General features: G+C 36.0%; 1 protein-coding gene across 1 annotated transcript in view; it reads left to right on the top strand.

Moving 5' to 3' along the window:
- Positions 1-20790, top strand: part of MDGA2 (MAM domain containing glycosylphosphatidylinositol anchor 2) — a 778105-nt gene that overhangs the window by 331212 nt on the left and 426103 nt on the right. The window contains exon 2 of the mRNA XM_045799284.2: positions 1558-1697. Within this exon, the coding sequence (XP_045655240.1) occupies positions 1558-1697 (140 nt within the window). The remainder of the gene's footprint in view (positions 1-1557; positions 1698-20790) is intronic.

Genomic DNA, 20790 nt, shown 5'->3' with positions numbered 1-20790 from the left:
GTGAATGTAAGAACTACTAAAGTCTCCTCTTCTTATCCTTCTTTTGGAAATTTTTACATTTGATTTGATGTGGAGTATTGGAGAATGGAATCTTGAATTTGAAAGTTGAAGAACAGAACTCTGCTTGGATATCCAGAAAAATCTTAAAATACCCAGTTGTTTTATTATCCATAAATAGGCTTTTCTATCCTTCAGTTTCTTCTTGAAATTGAGAAGATTAATAAAATACATTCTTTTCAATTGTTAAATGCTATGCGTGTTCTGTACATTTGGTTATATAAATCAAAGTATTAGATATTGGAAGCTTCCTTTGTGTTATGTTCAGAACACGGATTTTTCCAGAAGGAATTTTCCCGTAAGTTGGACTTATATTCGTTTTATTTCCTCCATAGAATCACCAAGTTTATTCAAATTCTACATCATTCATGACCTTTTTAATGTTAAATAAAAAATTCCAAGTATGTCCTCATTAATTTTTAAGAAACCATAGCCTCTGCTGGCAATACTGATGTTTAGGCCAACCTAATAATTCTAGAGATTATTGTCCTGTACTTGTAGATAGAGCCTTTCCACTTGCCTTTAATTAAGACAACTATATGTTGGCTAACTGAACTTAATAATAATAACAGTAATAATAAAATAACCCTTTCTCCTCCACTCCCAAATGTATTTATTATGAACAAAAATGCTGGATTCATGAATGGGGTGATCTCCAATTTGAAACTAGTAACTGACAGTCACCTTCTTGGTGACAGGAAGCGCATCTTATTATCTAAGTGTTTCTCATGACTGAAAGAGTTTTTGCATACAGTGGATTTCCAGTGATCTTTAAGTCAGTGAGTGAATGCTCGTCAAGTTTTATTGGCCTGTGTGGTATTGAAAAAGGAGAAACTTATACTTAGGAATTTGGATAACTTCATGAGAACGAAGTCTCTCGAATCAGAATTTTATACTTGGGTATTAATGATTTATTGCCTTCTTCAGTGGCTTAATTCAATGATCATCTTTTGCTCATATAAACACAAGAGTCTATCAATATTGAAAACCAGGTTGGTTTCAGTTCCTCATAACCAAAACTTCTCATTCATTAGCTCCTATTTGCACCACGAGGCTTATTAAATTAATAGAAAAATGCCAATATCTTTCATTCAGATTCCTTTTTCCTTTCTAATGGTCTTTTGAGTTTGTGCTACCTAGATTTTGGATAGCATCCTTTACTATATTAAATTTTGGGCTTCAGAAAGAAAGGGACCTCTCACATTTTAGCAGATTTTATCATGTAGTCTTGTAATGATGATGATTTCCAAAGTCATCAGTGTTCGCCCATCGTCCTGTTCCCCTTTGCCATTTTCAGAATGTCTTGGTGACTGTTAGATAAATTTGAAGCTTTCTGTCCAGCAATATCTTTAATCCCTTGGGGTTGCTCAAAGTGTTAAGACTGATGGATCTGACTGTGGTAAAGTCTAGTAAGAATTGTTCTTACAACGAGGATGATTCATGGGAGGACAGTTGACTTATTTTTTATGTATCTTGTCTCTCTTCTTCCTGACTCGACAGCTCCCCCAACGGTTCGTATTGTGCATTCAGGCTTGGCCTGTAACATTGAGGAGGAGCGCTACTCTGAAAGGGTCTATACTATTCGGGAAGGAGAAACCCTAGAACTGACCTGTCTGGTCACAGGACACCCACGTCCACAGGTGAGTCCCGAACCGTGACATTGAGGAAAACTTCTTTGATCTTTCTTGGAAATAAAAAATGTATATTTTAGAAGATTTAGCTAAAAAATCGTGTGTGTGTGTGTGAGAGCGAGAGAGAGAGAGAGAGAGCGAGAGACAGAGAGCGAGAGAGAGAAATTCAGGTAATTGTGTGTGTGCAATGCAGGATAAGGATGGTGATTGCTGAACATTCATGTTCGACGTACTTACTTGGATAAGATGAAGAAGGAAATTTTTGTTTTGGTATTGTGAGAAATTTGGAAGACACTTCTAAGGAAGCTGTTAAAAGACAACTACGAAAATATCTCAGTCAGATAACAATTCATGTGGCAATGAGGTTATTTTAGAATGTGGAGCATGATTTCATGGTGACATAATTGCAGCCTAGGAAACATTTGTTCTGAAGAATGTGGTGCACGAGGTCACATGTACTTTCCTTACTCCCAGTCATTATATTCATAGAAAACTTTAAAAACAAATGTTTGCAGGTGTTTGCATTCCAGCTTTCAGAGTCATCTGCTAGAGCTTTCGTAAACTACTTTAATAACGGGAACAGAAATGGAGACTTTCAAAGGGCACTAAAATGATAAATAATGAGCAGAGAAAAAGTTTGTAGGAGTGAAAGAAAGGGTTAGGCAGAAGGTAATCTGTGTGTATTCATGATGTAAAAATTCAGTTCCGATATAATACAGAATATTCAGGATGTCTTAGTCATTAATTGCCAATTCTTACTGTCATGTATTTAACCTGACTAGTTCAAAATATACACCGGTAATCAACACGAACGCTATGATGGAAAAGAGGTCTCATTTGGTAGCAAAGTTACATGTTTTAAGTATTATTGTTGCAGGAAGAAAAAAAAATCCAGCCAACACCACTATATAGAAGAAAGTAAAGGGCAATGTGGAGATTTTATGAACTCATCATTTTAATGTTGTCTTTTGCTCCTACCATCCTTAACTGTTAATACTCAAAGATGTTCAACCTTAACATTTTGACCTGAGCAACAAATAAAAATAAGCATACGAACTTCACAGTGAAGCAATAGATTGATGGATAAGACCATGACTAGAGCTAAAATGGTAAAATATATCTAATAAAACTTAATGCTATGCTGTTAGTACAAAGTAATCTAGAAAATAGTTATTAAAATAGTTATTAATTATTAAAAATAATATTAAAAATTAAAATTCACAATGGCTTAAATTGCAGATTATAACATTTGCTTTTAACTGAAAATTGATTAATGAATAAAATTATCTTGATAAGATTGAGTTCTACAAAATTTGACCCGTTATGATTAGACTTGGTAGAAAAAAAATGATTGTAAAGCTAAACGTAAAAGGACAGAAATGATAGTTATTAAAATTTGATATAGACAAGCTGATATATAAAGCATTTTTATTTTAATATTTATACAGGAAACAATGGAGTCCAGTGAAAATAATTTTACTAACATTTAAAAAATGATAGCATTGACTCAAGAATATTATCTCAAAGAAAATTTAGTGTTGCTATGATTTGATTCTGATTTTTCTGTTCATAAACATAGAATAAAAATTCCAGGATCCAAAAGTTGGTATCAAAGTAGGAGTGTCCACGCAAACCTAAAAGAAGTCACCACCTGCCATGTGAGAGGCAGTTTAGGGCAGGAGAAAACTCATTAATGCTTCCATTATTCCTGTACTGAGCGTGCCAAATTCAGCACTTTCTATACTTCTATATTTTGTTTAAAAATACAACTTCTTATCTTTTTAAAAAGTCATCCCTGCTGTTCTGCTGTCCCTCATCTCCATCCTTATGTTCCCTTAATATTAGGAATTTATTTTCTCCGTACATTTTCTCTGTAATGATTCACAATCTGGAGTGTAATCTCTGATGTCTGGCCAATCCAAAATAAGTTCTGAAACAAAGGAGTAAATTATTACCTTATTTATTTTTTTTCTAAGCAATTCCATTGCTGGAACCATCTCAGTGTGTTCTGACCCTAAGAAAAAAATTATTTCAGTAGTGTTATTTCTTCATTCCTAGAAGCTGAAATTCATGTGTTTGCAGGTGAATCAGTTTCAGTTTATATTGCCTGTTTGAAAAATTAACTGGGCCTCTTCTTTGTCAACAAACTGGATAAGGAAAGCTGACAGAACAGCTGGGCCTCGGCATCCCGGCCAAACACCAAAGGGCATGCTGGTGGCAGCTGGTCCTGAGGATGGGTGTTCTTGGCTGATACCGTGAAGCTGGAATGCCTTTCTTGCTGCTTTGTCTAAGCTGAATACGATAATAGTTGGGAGCGGTAGACAAAGCATCCTCACTGCACTTTCAAGGGATTTCTCAATGTATTGCCTATTCCTGCGGCAGCGAGAATCATAAAGGTCTCCATTTCTAAGAAGTATTCAAAGGCAGCATTTTTTTTCTAGATTTTAAAAAATTTTCTTCAAAGATATATCATCTGGCAACGTGTACTGGCCTGAGAGTGCTACTGTATCCAAGGGAAATAAATGGTGGAGAGGAAGGTACGATGCTGTGGTGATTCACAGCATGGCACTGGAAGCAGACTGCCTGGGTATTTCCCTGGATCCACTGGGCCTGCTGGGTGCCCTTGGGAAAGTTCCTCCACCTCTCTGTTCTCTGTGCCTCAGGGTTTTATCTATGTAAAACGGATGATGGTAACAATCACGTCTAGATCATAGATTCCTTTCAAGAGTTAGATGTATGTGTAAATATATACGTACATGTAGTGTGTATGTACATATATACATATATATGTACTTGGCATGGAATGGGCATTATACTGACACATAATAAAACATATGCTGGCTTTTTGTTGTTTCTAAGTAATTTATACTTAGACTCTAAGGTCTAGAATTGAATGGCAGTATGAAAATAAGGAGATTGAAAAAAATGGTTCTTAGCATTCCTGTAGTCTACTTAATTAGATACATTTAAATAAATTTCAATATTTTTGTGTTTTAATAGTCTGCAGAGCCTTTAGACCCCTGTTAATTACCTTTTTTTAGCTTGCAAGGACTAGCACTATATTCAGACTACTTCGTCCTTTAATGAGGGTTTATTATAAAGATAGATGGGGAGATAAGAAAGAAGGGAGGTAAAGATCTGTTAGGAAACCTACCAACCTAGTACTACCTCTAAATGCCCATAATTTCAGGATTCAGCTACCCACTCTCTTTCTCTTCTTTCTTTTCTTTTTCCCTCTATCCTTCCCTTTCTTCTCTTCCTTCTTTCCTTCCTCTCTACTCTGTCAGTATTATCGCATCAATACCAAATGAATTGTGAATATAGTTCTCTTGTAAATGGTTTAAACAATGAGATATTTAACTTGAATGGTCTCTGTCCCTCTCCTACCCACCTCCTAGAGGTTTAACATTAAATATTCTGATGTATTGTCTTGCAGTCCTTGTTTAGTGCATTTCTATAAATTTGATTATATATGTTGTTTTATTTTCATTTTTAAATTAGATAATGAAAAGTATTGTTCTGTGACTAGAATTTTTCACTTGGCCATGTGTCCAAATCCCCAAGTATAAATCCAGCTTAGTGGTTCTCAATGTGTGATCCTGGAGAGAACTGGTTAGAAATGCAAGTTCTTGTGCCCATCACATCAGATGCTCCCGTGTTGGGGCCAGCAGTCTGGTGGTTGTGATGTGCACTAAAATTTGAGAACCACTGACTTAGAGCAATAACCTCACAAAGGCTGGATTGTACTCTCTATGCATGCACTAGGTATACGTAACTACTTTGTTCAAAATTGAATTACCTATAGGTTTTTTCTCTTACAAATAATAATTTAGTAACACTTCTGGAATGTGTACGTGTTTATGCACATCTGTATTACATGTATACCAGCGTCATTGTAGGGTAGTTCCTTCTTCAAGATGGAATTTAGCCAAAGTTGAAAGTGACTTTTACTTGCTGCCTTAGCCTGAGTGAATCTTTAATATTTTTGCCAATGTGATGTGAGAGGGTAAATTACACTCCAGAGAAGTTTAAACTTTCATTTTCTTGATTACGAGTCAATTTAAACGTATTCCCACACACATAACAATCATTTGTTCATCTTCTTCACTATCGATTGTTCTTATCTACTTGTCTTTTCTTCCTGGTTAGCTGCTTGTCTTCTTGTGAAACTGTGAGGACTTTTTATGTACTACAAAAATAAATTCAGTGTCTGCAAAATATGATGCAAATCTTATCTACCAGGGTATATTTGTCTTTTAGTATTGTTTATGTTACTTTTACCCAGAGATTTTTGTTTTTTAAAAGATTAATCATTTTAAACTTTTCAACTTTGGTTTCTGAATTTCTAGTTTAGCAGATCTCTTTCATCTCAATTATCTTATATCGTATGCTTTTTTTTTAAAAAAAAATAACAGCTTATATAGTTGCTTATACACTTGGTGATTTAATCATTAGGAAACATGTTGTTCATAGTATGAGTATTAGCCTAATGTTTTCTTTCTTCTTCTCTCTGCCCTAATCCAGACAGGATAGTCAACATTCTACCCTACAGCTTTAAAATGCTATTAAAAAATCTGAGGTTCAATTAACATGTAGCATTTTATTAGTTTCAGGTGTACGATGTAAGGATTTGGTATTTGTAAACATTGAGAAACGATCACCACAGTTAAGTCTAATTAACTTCTGTCCCCATACATGGTTGTAAAAAATTTTTCATGTGATGAGAACTTTTAAAAACATTTAAACATTATATAATGTTTAATGTTAAACATTAAAACATATTTAAAAGTTCTTAAAATGCTATTTTTATTATGAACAAAATTGTATTATTCTATTCCATCATTCTAGTTATCCCTTCTTATACCATGCCATGCTATTTTAATTTCTATAGCTTTATTTTATGCTTTGCTACATAGGAAAGCAAGTCACCCCTTTGTTGTTGTTTTTCAGTATTTCCTTGATTGGCCTCAAACATTTTTCTCTTTTTTTTTGATGTTGAAAATGAGCTTTTCATATCCCCCACCCAAATAAATATTGAAATTTTAATTACATTGCATTTTTCTTGCTATGAAACCATGTGATAGAAAGTATGGAAAACTTCTACAAAGAACTTCTCAGTAGGACACTTTGAATATTTCAGACTTCTCAAACAGGAAGACAGTTCTGTTGTAATAAGTATAATGTAAAGGTCTTTGAATTTGTTTTAATAACAAACATGGGTATGCATATTTGGGAGGCTTTCTTTCTCTTTTCAACGAGAAAACAAAGCAAAGATGAAAATATGCATGAAACCAGAATAGCTCTACATTTATGTGTTTTATATGCTGGCTTTCTGGGTAAGATTTCTTTTTAATATTATTTTTCACCATTAAAATATTTTTGAAAACCATTCTTTAGAAAATAGTTATGTATATCCAAAATACTACTCTAAGAAGCAGTACAATCGTCTACTAGTTCATTACAGCTCATCCTTAGGGATTGTTTGTTTTTCAAATTAAAAAAAAATAAGGGTAAAGCCATTTCTCAATTTTAAAATGGGATTATATCCCTTATTTGATTGCTGTATAAATGTATTCTTGACTGTCAAGCCTGTCGCTGAGTTAATGATGTTTTTATCCTTGTTAATTTCTTATGCAGACTGTAAAGCGATAAACTTACCATAATGAAAATCTTAGCAAACCTTCATAACAGGCTTTTAAGTTTGAAACCATTACTGGTATCTGTGTGTTGTCCTTTGCAAATATTTTGTATATCTTGATTCATATTTCCATATATTTTTTCTGAGTCAGTCTGTTAAATTTCTTACAATAATATTAATGCATGCACATGAAAAATAGATGTATTCAATTTTTGGATTTATGTCCAATTAATGGGCAGAATTGGAATCTGTTATCTGAACAGAGATCACCAAAGATTACCTCTATTCCTTCTTATGGTTTATGGAATTCAATACAAGGTACTTTTTTTCATCTCTGATAAACCTATCTAGACCGGATCTGTCTGCAACATCACGTAAAAGACTTTCCAACTAAAACAACTAGTATTTTTTCAATGAATTTTTAGATAGGTTGTAGGAAAGGCTTTAGGATTTATTGTATTCAACAAGATATGAATCACAAGTACCATGTCAATAACTACCTTCACAGTGTGCCCTCCCCCACACACATACACACACCTGCTCTTTTCTCCTGGTGATCTATATCTTCATTAAGTTCATGGTTACATAGGTAAGTGTACTCACCGTAGCTCATTTAGGAGGAAGCGCTTATAGTCTTTCTGATGGTTGAAGTCATACCTTTGAATGGGTTTGTTTCCATTGATTTTTATACAGAGCATGGGAAGACTTTTGGTTGAAAACTTGCCAAAACTGCTGATACTTTTTATTCCCAGTATATCAGCATTAACCAAAGAATTTTTTTTTAATTTAATGAAAAAATTTAATGAAAATCCTCATTACATGAGGATTACGTTACACATAGAAAGTCATTTTTTGCTCTTAGGAGATCTGAATCTGTTTACAGTTATTTCAGAGTTCATCTTTTGTTTAATTCCATGAACAGTCTTTGTGTGTCTAAGAAACATTTATCATGCATTCCAGACAATTACTCAAAAAATGTTAGTTAATGTACTTAATGAAGGATCGTGGAGGTAGGAATTAGCATAAATTTATTATATGAGACTTGTTTTTAGAGAGTTCCCAAGGGATGCTCCTGTTACTGTGAGAAATGCGCTGGTCAAATGGGCACTGGCATCTTTGAGAAGCTCAGGGGTGACTGTCCTTGGGAGACCAGGGTTGTAGTAGGGAATGCTGCTGTAGAAGTAGGGTCTCTAAAATCAGCAGGATGAATAGGACTCTAAAATGGCAGAGGTTGGGTGGTAACACTTCACCAACAGACTCAACGTAGATATAAATAGTGTGATGAGCAGCAAGCTTGGAGTAGAAACCAGTTGCCCTTTTCTGCAGGACTTTGGGATGGATGATAGATTATGGTGGCTCTATGGGTAAAACAGGGGTAGCTGACTAGAGTGGTACTTGACTCATACTAATAGACAAAAAGGAGGTAACGGGGAGGTTGACATTTTCCACTATAATAAAAAATCACAATCACTCATTCGGTTTCCAAATCTAAGCTAATTCACAGAGCCAACACTCACTGTTTGAAAGGGAAGCCACAGTTCTGTGAGGAAACATCTACCAATATGACTCCAAGCTTACACCAAAAATAGTATCTGAATCGTTCCCCAAAGAGATCGGTGGCCATTTGTCACAGTAATTTACACTGGAGAAAGAGAAATACCAGACTTTCTGAGGGCTTTTCAAAGAACAGGGGTTGAGTTGACACTGAAATCATTGGATTTGTAATACTAACATAGGGTGGAAGCTTAAGAAGCCAGATGATAAATAGAGTCCTGGCCCAGAGAAGTGGGTTTATAGTTATTTCTCCAGACTCCCAAATGCATAATTGGGAGGGACGTCTTTAATAGCGGGCAGGATCCCCATTGGTTACGTGATCTGCGGAGTAAGTCAGAGTCGTTATGGTAGGAAGGACCCAGTGGAATCCTGTAAAATGGTCCCTCCCAAGCCAAAATATTAAATCAGAAGTAGTACTGCATCCCAGGAGAAATTTTAGAAGTTAGGTACGACCATCCAAGCTTTGACAATGACGGAGCGGTAGTCTCTATCATGTTCCAATATCTTTTACATGTAAGATACCTAAAAAGCCAGGTGGGTTATGGCAGATGATGCTGGACTGTGGCAAACAACCACATCAATGCTGCTGCTGTGCCGAATGTGTCTTCATTGGGGCAAATTAGCTGGTATGTAGCTCGTCATCTGACAAATGGATACTTTTCAATTCTCATCAAGAAGGTTTTAAAGTTTGCTTTAATGTGGGATGGACAGCAGTTCCCATGTACTACTCTGCCCCGGGTCAAATTAACTCTCTCATTCTCTGTAACATTATAGTGCACAGGGAACTTGATTGTCTCCGTAATCTACAGAACATTCTGTTGATCCTATCATGTCATCTTGACCTTCTGAAAAGGAAGTAACAAGTACTTTGGATGCCATAGTAAGATAGAAACGTGCCTGAGGGTGAGAAATAAAGCATCCCAAATTTTACTGCTAAGTCAAATTGGTAAAGATTTTTGGAGTCCAATGAGGCATGCTAGGGTCATTCCGTGTAAGGTTATAAAAAAGTTATTGCTTCTCACAGCCATACCTCTAAGAAAGAGGCCCAACATATGGTAGACTTTTTTTGGATTTTAGAGGATGCATATATTATGTTTGGAAATATTGTTCCGAGTCACTTTGTTGGATAACTTTAAAAGTTATCAGTGTCAGAGCAAGAGAGGGCTCTGGAGCAAGTCCAGGTTCTAGTGTGAACTGCTCAGGCAGTCCTACAATCTAGCAGATTTGGTGTTGGATGACGATGCTGTGTGGATTCTTTCTTAAGCCCCAAGAAGAGGGTCACAGCCCACAACTGCAGATTCTGGAACAAGACTCAACTTTCTTCAGCAGAGGACTAATTGCTGTTTGAAAAGCAGCTCTTCGGCCAATAGGGAGTAGGATCCAATTGATACGTGCCCTCCCCCCCCTTGGTCAGTCAGGTCTGTGACACATTCTACATGGTTCCTCAGAGGGTCCCAGTAGAATGGAGCTCCAGTCACCCTCAGCAGAGACTAGCACAACATATTGTAAATGGTCATTTATAGTTATATCCACCCCTACTGTTTTCAAAAGGCAGCATGTAAACAAATACACTCGTTGTCCACTTCTGGTCCTAAAATGTGTTCTCTGCACTATGGCTAGGACATGAAGATACCAATTAAGAGCATTGGATTTACCTAAATTTTCAAACTCCAATCTAATGGAGCATTCCTTAAATTGACTTTAATACATTGAGGTTTCAAATTTAAGTTCAATAATTTCAGTACAATAATAGAAAGCCCCCCCCCGTCTATTTCTATGCTAAAGAATATCCTGTCACTGGTAATTAATAATCTATGTCAGTGCTGGTTGTAAACAGGACATATTCATTCTGAATTAGGCTCATGACTGCCTTTCCCTGAAATGCTCAGAGATGCTTCCAAAAAATCAATAAAGAATAAAAACCTTTCTGTGATCTGAAAAAGTTAACTTACACCACACAGGGAAAGTGCTTGTAAAATGTGAGTATTTCCAGGACTGAAAAATGAGAAAACAGTTATTAGGAATGACTCAATCAATTCTTTTTTTTTAAGGAATTATTAATCTTTTATTCTCATTTTCTCTGAGTGCCAAAGTCTTAACAAAAACCTAAAAATAACATTTATTTTCCTGACAGTTTTATCTTTTTCCGTCGGCAAACATTGATTTCTTCCTTCTTCTGCTTCTCGTGGTACATGAGGAAACATTATCCCGTACAACTTGGCACCTTCTTGTTTTCTTACTTGCCTTTGGCAGAAATCATTAAATGATGTTGGATAAGCTTGAGCAGAGCAAAATCCTTAGTTAATTAGTGCCTTTTCTGTTGGGTGTCCGTATTTTTTAAGATTAACTTTTAGGCATCCCGGTCTGCAGCATAGTTCCAAATCTAGGTGGTCATTTGCATTGATACCATGTATAATTAGAACAACTGGCCATTTTGAATAACTTTTCACAGTGCCATCAAGGAGATGGATTAGAGCCAATAATTTTGGAAGGAGTTTTCTGAAATAGCACAGGAGCACTACATGTGTTATTACATAAATGCATGTAAACACATTTTATGAGATATATAAATTCTACATCAGCTAATGTCTAATATTTGCCTGAAGGGTCCCTAATTCCAAAATTGTACAAGTGCCTGAATTGCATGATTGTGTATCTTACTAGTTTTCCAGGGCTCCCAGACAAAGTACCACAAACTGGGTGGCTTAAGACCGCAGAAATTTATTCTCTCACAGTTTTGAAGGCTAGAATTCTAAAATCAAAGTGTTAGCCAGGCCATAGTCCCTCTGCAATTCTGCATAGAATCTTTCCTTGCCTCTTTTAGCTTTGGGTGGTTGCCATCAGTCCTTGGTGTTCTTGGCTTTCACCTACATCATTCCAGTCTGTGCCTCTGTCATCGTGTGTGTGTGAGTGTGTGTGTGTGTGTGTGTGTGTGTGTGTGTGTGTGTGTGTCTTTGAATAAAGACAGTTGTATTGGATTGCAGGCCCACCCACTCCAGTATGACCTCATCCTAACTAATTACATCTTCAGCAACCCTATTTACAAATAAGGTCACATTCTCAGTTACTGGGTGTTAAGACTTCAACATATCTTTTTGGGGCACATGATTCAATTCATAGCATATAGTATCTGTTCTTTTAAGTTAGATAGTTCCTACCTTCACTGGGCATGTTCTGGGGCTGCCTTTAAAGGGCACATTGTCTATATGATGACTGCTGTGTACCATTAATCTTAAAGAAAGTTGCAGTGCTTTGCCTACAGATTTTATATATGTTGTTTCTTCCACTTGTCTGCACCCTTACCCCTTGACTAATTGAGTAAAATGGCTTATTTGTCACCTCTTCCTGCAAGGCTCACTTGGTCAAAGAGGCTTGCTTGAAGGCCAATTTCTATGTGGTCCCAGAATACCCGGCCATTTCTTACCATAATGAATGCAACATAGGAGGCTCTTTTGGGGAGTGAGTGAGATTTTAGGCTCTGAACTCAAACTGCATGGTTTTGAATGCCACTTTCTCCACTCTCCAGCCCTGTGAATGGGAGCATTATTTAACCCCTTTCATTTACTTTCGCCGTGTATAAAATGACAATAGTAGCAGTAATGATATAGTAAGCTTCTTACTATTTCAAATAAAATCACGGAAGGAAAGACTTAAAAAAATCTTGAATAATGGTAAGGATGATAGAAATAATAGAATAATCATATTGTTTTTCTATTTCCTACTTCACTTAGTGGACTCCTAGAAATGAAGGACTGGGTCTTGCATTCCCATTTTCTATCACCTTAGAGTGAAATGATTTGCCTGGGATAGTGTTACTTTATGGCTATTGTGCTGATACACTTATTAGTGTCATCCTCTTTCAATCTCTAAAAATCTCCTCTTGTGGAGAAGAAAATGTATGGGACAATAAACATAAAAGCTTTACCCAGAGAGGATCTCAATTATTTATCGAATGAGTGAATGTGGCAGGCATTACCATTTTAGGCTAATTGTTCAATATTTCAATTAATTCTGTTCTCTTTAAAAAATACTAAGTTGTGTTTGCCTGTGCCTATGCCATTTACCTCTTAGAATTAGCCATTTAAGGAAACCTTCAGATTCACTTGTGTAGGCACCGTTGAAAGCCATACACCTCAATGCCTGCAGGAATGCATTAAACACTCCCTTGGTGGTCTCGAAGACTTAATGTGTGTACTTATTTCACTATCCAGCAAGGATTTAAAGACACTTGGGAAATGGGACTCAATCATATGAAGCTATTAAAGCCCTTCAGTCAGAGAAGATTCTAAGTTTAAACACTCCATGCCACTTTTGACAATGGTATACATGTTTAATTACCGACGTTACAGTGCAGCATCGGGATGCCACGTGACTGGAGCGTATTCACAAAGTATCAGATGAAAACCTGGTAACTCATTGCTTGGAATTTGTTGCTTAAGACCTAACCACAGAGTTGTAAACCTTATGTTTAAATAAAATAGAGATGATGGATCCTGGTTTTTATCAGAAAAGGGAAAAAATCAATATCAATAGAAAGTAGAACAGAGTTTGAAAAAGTGTATGCTAAGACATGTTCAACTTCACTTTTCCAGCTAGGCAGAGTGAATTTTGCTAGAAGCTTTTTATTTGTGGGGGGAGGGGCACAGAAGGAGAGAGGGAGGAGAGAAAAAATAAGCAAGCAGGCTCCATACCCAGCATGGAGCCCAATGTGGGGCTCCATCTCATGACCCTGAGACCATGACCTGAGCCGAAATCAAGAGTCAGACGCTTAACCAACTGTCCCACGCAGGTGCCCCTAGAAGCTTTTGAAGGAATATAGCTTCTGTTGTTCATTGGAGTCTAAACAGAAAGCCCAAGGGTAGAGTTAGTTACTTCATAAGCACAGGGAATTTGGATGCATGAAATAAGATGGGCGATCTAGAGATATTTTTTCTCACATCTTTAGACCCCCTGCCTGGAAACCAGTTAACTTCCTTGGCCAATATGTTAGTTAACCAAAGTGGTAAGTATTGTAATCAATCCTATCTAACATCATGTTTATCAGTGTGAATATTGCTAAACGTTCTAGACCAGTTCTCTAGTGATATGATATGTTTACGGATGAAACTGAAAACTACATTTAGTTTGTTATTAGACATACACGTAATCTCACAGCCGTTTGTCTGCTTGAGATTTTGATTCCGTCTGACTGTTCATTAACAGTCACCATGAGTCACACACTTAGCTTGTGACTACTTAATGTGGTTGTCTGGTATAATTTACCAGAAATTACAAACCAGACTTTTTATTGATTTATATGATTTTATAAATGAATCTCCGTGTGTGTTTGTGTGTGTATCCGTGAACACACACCTATTACTTCTTGAACAGATGGTTATAGTTACTAGTGGGTTCTTATATCATATGGTAATCACTCAGGTTTGGACAAAGAAAACAGAAACCATTCTGATTATTTAAAACTCTGAATTTAGAACTGTAGACATTTAATGTAGGTAATAAGTTACTTGGGGGATTGAAGAGGCTGAGAAGAGGGAGACATACTTGGCTTTCCTTTTCTTCTGTCATTCGGTTTCATGCCTCTCCCAATCCATTGGCCAAGACCAGTGAGAGTCTGGGAAACATAGTCTGCAAGTGTTTAGTCCCTCCCAATGATACAGAGTAGAGCAGAGGAAGGTTTAAAAGTTTAAAACATGAATTTATCAGCAAACTGGCCACAACCAGCCTTCATAGCAGTGCAGAGAATACCACCTGGGGAACTCTGGCTTGCTTTCTAGGTAGTCATCCACAAAGACACATTTTTGCCTTGGTAAATAAGGCCATTCAGGTTCTAATACTCATTTTGCAGGTTCATAAGCCTGGTTTTGTTAGTATAATGAAAGCAAATTAGGGATGACTTTGCATTTCTAAACTCATAAAGACTCACACATGTACAAACAATGCACAAATCAGGTTAGACATTTGTAATGAGAAATGCAATTGCAGATGCTAGCAGATTGTTCCACTTATAAATCAGTGTAGGTAAGCTACAGATAAAGCTAAATTATGACCGAAATGCCCATTTTTAAACTTGCAATGGCAAATTGATTGGACATTGCTCTTGTCTAACAGGTTCACTCTCCTGGTAGGCAAGCCAATGAAGAAACCAAATAAAAATCATGTTGATGAGCGAGGACATTCAACTCAGAGAGCTGAAGGCCATCTAATCTATTATGGAGTAGAAACCCATAAGGCTTGAGTCCAATAGTAAAGATTTCCCTTTTTGGACAGTTCCCGAATAGACACTATTTGCCAATTTGTTCTCCTGAAAGCTTATTTTTCCATTCCCAAGGCTGACCATTCCTGTTTTGATTGGCACATTCTTCCTTTGGGTATATTAATATTAATACATTCAATCCCTTTATAGTCAATTCCCAGAGATGTGTTAACAATTTGCCTTCATTATGCTGACTTTGCATATCTCTATTCTAAATTGCTGTGCTTAATTATAACTGCGTTCTCCGAGGACAGTCTTAGCTCCTATATTTCTAATTTCTTTAGAATGGGTGCACCTTATTATAATTTATTAGAATCCTGAAACTCTGATGAAACCTTGAATATAGCTTATCCTTTCTTCTGCAATTCACACATGTGCAGGCTCAGGCTGGAGAAGTTGAGTGACTAAGCTCAGGCCCCCCAGATTGTTGGGGACAGAGACTAGAGTACTAGGTGGCCACCAAACTGCTGGCTTCATACTCCTTTCTGCCTGTCTGTGTTTTTGAAACGTTTGTACCCATTCTCTCCCCTTTTTGGAAATTGCACATTTTTCAGCCTGGTAGCCTGAAAGTGATCTTACTTGATCATTACTTTGATCAGATTTTATTATCGGTAAGCATTATAGGCATGGCCCATCCAACTTAAATTGTGGTCCCTGAAACAATAGCATCAGCATCACCTGGGAACTTGTTAGAAACACAAATTCTTGGGCCCCAACCCAGATTTACTGAATCCCAAACTCTAGTGGTGGGACACAGCAATATATATTTTGGTAAGTCTTCGAATGATTCTGATGCATTTTAAAGTTTGAGGGTCCTTCATTTAATGGATTTATATAGTGATGCATTCCAGAATATCGCAGAGATGTTCATATGTGTTACCGGAATACCTCTTAGACTCCAGGTGTATGTGGGTCCTGGATATTTACTAACCTTATCAGAGTCACAGGGTGGGCACTGCCTGCACTGTTTCATTTCCACCGACGTGGCCATTCTCCAGCAGTCAGGGGCAGTCCTTCCGCTGTTGGAGACCAGGACTTCCACAGAGGTCCTCCTGCTGAGCACTCATTGGTCCTTTGGTGGCAGTTCTCTTCCAGAACACACTTAATGCAGGATGACACTGAATAGATTTTTTCAGACTTACTTCCTCGGACACAGCAGCATGTAGTGGTTCATTAGAGACTGTAAGGAAAGGTAGATTTAGGTTCTCGTTTTTACTTTGCCTCTTAAAAGGGTTATATGAGGATTAAATTACACACTGTGTGTAGGAAATTTCAGCATAATACCTAGCAAATGTTAGGCACTAATGTAGATGCTGATGTCATTATTGCCAATATTACTAATACTACACAGAGCGCATATTGCTACCCGAAACACAGAGTTTTTTTTTTTTTTTTTTTCTCATGGCACCCAACGATGTTGCCTCAAGAACCTATTCTCTGGTACATTTATTATGATCTCAATAAAAACATCAACAGGATTTTCTTTTTAATGAGGCAGGTTTATTCAAAAACGTACGTGGAAATAAGTCAGAAAGCAAAAATAGCTAAACATTTCTAAAAAAGGAAGTTAACTTGGGAGGATTTACCCTACCACTTTTTAAAGCCATATAAATAATCATGATAAAATACCATGTAAAAATAATAAATAAAATAACATGGTATTGTTGCATGAATAGACAGACCAATAAGCAGATTATAAAATTCTGGAAAAGAACCACATATACTAACAAAGTACAATAAAGGCAGTATTTCAAATCATTAGAGGAAAGTTATATTATTTAATGAGTAGTTTTGACACAAAACACTATCTTTTTAAAACAAAATACATTTGAATCTTTACCTCATATTTCACAATATTGGCTAAAAATTATGGTTCATGCATTCAGTGGAACTCTAAGCATCTGGGAAAGAAATGAGGAAGATCTCCATATATTACAACAGAATAATCTCTGTGGTTGAGATCTATCTATCAGTCAATCTGTCATCTCTCTGTATTTATTTGTCTATACAAGTTTTTTGATATTTTTATTAAAAATAACAAAAAACTAATGAAGATTATTATCTTTAGGAAATGGAAGGGAATAGGGATGAAAGGGTAGAGATTACACTAAGTATCTTTGGATGTATCTTACTTTATTTTATTCTTAATTAATTAATTTAATTCAACTATCATTAACACATAGTATTGTATTAATTTCAAGTGTACAATATAATGATTAAACAATTCTATACATTACTCATCACGATAAGTGTACTCTTAATCCCCTTCACCTATTTCACTCAACCCTCCACCCATCTCCCCTCTGGTAACCACTAGTTTGTTCTCTATAGTCAAGAGTCTGTCTATTTTGGTTTGTCTCTTTTTTCCTTTGTTCATTTGTTTTGTTTCTTAAATTCTGCATATGCATGAAATCATATGGTATTTGTCTTTCTCTGACTGATTTATTTCACTTAGTATTCTACCCTCTAGATCCATCCATGTAGTTGCAAATGGCAAGATCTCATTGCTTTTTGTGGCTGAGTAATATTCTAATATCTATGTCTATATCTATCCACCTCTTCTTTATCCATTCATCTATGGAAGGACCAGCTTGTGTTGCTTCCATGTTTTGGCAATTATAAATAATGCTGCAGTAAATAAAGGGATGCATATATCTTTTCAAATTCATGTTTTCATTTTTTTGGGGTAAATACCCAGGAGTAGAATTACTGGATTATATGGTAATTCTATTTTAAATATTTTGAGGAACTGCCATTCTGTTTTCCATAGTGGCCGTACCAGCTTGCATTTTTACCAACAGGACATGAGGTTCCTTTTTCTCCACGCCCTTAACAACACTTGCTATTTCTTGTATTTTTTATTTTAGCCATTCTGATAGGTGTGAGGTGATATCTCATTGTGGTTTTGATTTGCATTCCCCTGATGATGAGTGATGTTGACAGTGAAGGAAACCATCAACAAAACAAAATGACAAACCATTGAATGGGAGATTTATTTGCAAATGATATATCAGGTAAGGGGTTAATATCCAAAATATATAAAGAACTTATACAATTCAACACCAAAAAAACAATAATCTAATTAAAAATGAGCAGAAGACATGAATAGACATTTTTCCAAAGAAGACATGCAGACGGCCAACAGACACATGAAAAGATGCTCATCATCATTAATCATCAAGGAAATGCAAATCAAAACCACAATGAGTTATTTTATATTTTTGATATTAAAACCATGTGTATTTATATGATTCCAAACAAAATAAATTACTTTTAAATTCCTAAAATTTGAACTCAAATGGAAGCAGATTGGCCAAAGTCCATATCAAGCTGATAGAATCAGCCCACAAGAATTATCGCAAGTGATTTTAAAACATGGTCTTTTGGTTATATCCTAGTGGGATATTTCCTAAATGGAGGCAGTGAGGAAGAACTGCAAAACAGACTAAGCTGCATTTGATACTTCTTCTTTTAGTAATAATATTATTGTTATTTTTGTTATTTTTGCTTTGAAGCTATTAAATATATATATATATATATATATATAAGGCATGGTATGCTGAATAACAGCTTCTAAGGATATCCATGTTCTAATTTCTGGAACCTGTGAGTATTACTTTATATGGCAAAGGGAACTTTGCAAATGTCGTTAAGTTAAGGGTCTTGAGATGGAAGATCACCCTGGATTATCTGGATGGGCTCAATATAATCATGAGTCCTTAAAAGAAGGAAGCAGGAAGTCAGTAAAAAAGAGAAATGTATTCTGCTGGCTTTGAAGATGGAGGAAGGTAGCCACTATTTGAATGACATAGGCAGTTTCAGGAAGCTGGAAAAAGCAACATGCAAACAAACGAAAACAAAAACACCAGATTCTCCTCTGGAAACTTCAAAAAAATTCAGCTTTGGGAACTCTTTTTTTTTTTTTTTCCTTCCAGAGGTGTAAGATAATAAATTTGTGTGTTTTTTAGCCTCCAAGTTTATGCCATTTTTGTTATAGCAGCACTAGGAAACTAACACAGTAGCTAAAGACCATAATAGAAGAGATATGTAGATATACACTCAGACAATTTAAATGAAAGCTTTGTGATTTTAATTTTAGTTGGCAATGTCAATATCAACTCATAATTTATTTTTTATTTCTAAAATATATGCATTTCCTGGCTCAATCTAACGAAAAGTTCTAGAAATAATGTGGCAAAGAATGCTCATAGCACCTGGATTTTTATCTCTAAATACAATTTTCCAGTAAATGGGACCAGGTCTCCTTGGAAAAATGGTTGATATCTGTCCTGGGGCATGGAATATGTAAAGTGAGCCTTAGGTTTTTATTCCAGCCATAAAGAAAGGAAACAATCAAAAATGACTGAGGGTCACTTCCAAAGAACACAAAAGCCAACTGAAAAGGACTTCCACTGGTCAAATAAGAAATAATATGAATCTTAGAGTGACTGTATTAATGTCAAAGGAAAAAAATCTTTTGAGTATATAATGATACCAACACGCTAAAACAAAGCAACAGCAAAATGAAACAACTAAACCAACAAAAAATTAATGGTCACATTTAGAGTTTGCTAAGACACAAATGCATTTTTTTTTGAAAATTGATAATAGTTGAGAATTTTTCTTGCTCTTCTCTACAAACTATATTTCAAAGTAAGCAAATACTTGTTGAAGAAAATGTCTTCTTTAGAGATGAATTTCAGCTAATACATGCTGAAAAAATGATAGCGTTTAAATAATAACTATTTTGCAACCCCCTCAAAAAATAATGGTATAGGCAGGGATCATTTATGATGACTGAAATCATTAGGTGAAATATGTGGAGGCAATTTAAAGTGGATGGCTCAGGATGACATCACCTGGACCCTCTGATCAGTCTTAACCTAACCAAAAATAGGACAACCAGATATTATATGCCTCTTGATGAGAAGCACTAGGAAGTACACGGTGCGACGCATGAATTATTCTTGCTCTGTTTCCAAATAAATTACAAATGAACCTATATATAAGGAAGCTTTTAGAACTAACTAGCAATTTCCAGAAAACATAGTGTTAGAGAACAATGTTAAATGATACCAGGATGCAATCTCCTAAATACAGAATGTAGGAAAATATACAGACAGATCTTCTAGTAGACAATATGGGGTGGCGGGAGAGGAGGAAATGTTACAGATTGAGATACCTAAGGGTCATATCATTCTTATGCAACGGACAGACTTTTTTCCAGACTCTGACTAAAAAATATGTATTTAATATGACGTTTTGAGGCAGTCAAGGAATACTGACTACAGCCTGGTTATTTTATATTCTGTTAAGGAGTTTTTGTTAATATTACAAGGTGTAATAAATGGTATTATGGTCATATATTTTTTTAAAGATTTTATTTATTTATTCGACAGAGAGAGAGACAGCCAGCGAGAGAGGGAACACAAGCAGGGGGAGTGGGAGAGGAAGAAGCAGGCTCATAGCGGAGGAGCCTGATGTGGGGCTCGATCCCATAATGCTGGGATCACGCCCTGAGCCAAAGGCAGACGCTTAACCGCTGTGCCACCCAGGCGCCCCTTATGGTTATATTTTTGATGTCCTACCTGATAGAGATAATATGATGTATTTACAAAGGATATGATACAATGTCTGGAATTTGCTCAGACACTTTA

Source organism: Ursus americanus, chromosome 35, assembly GCF_024610735.1.
Source record: "Ursus americanus isolate L20-20 chromosome 35, mUrsAme1.1.p, whole genome shotgun sequence".
Taxonomy (NCBI): Eukaryota; Metazoa; Chordata; class Mammalia; order Carnivora; family Ursidae; genus Ursus; species Ursus americanus.
The sequence above is the reverse complement of the archived record's forward strand: the minus strand, read 5'-3'. Positions and strand labels throughout refer to the sequence as shown.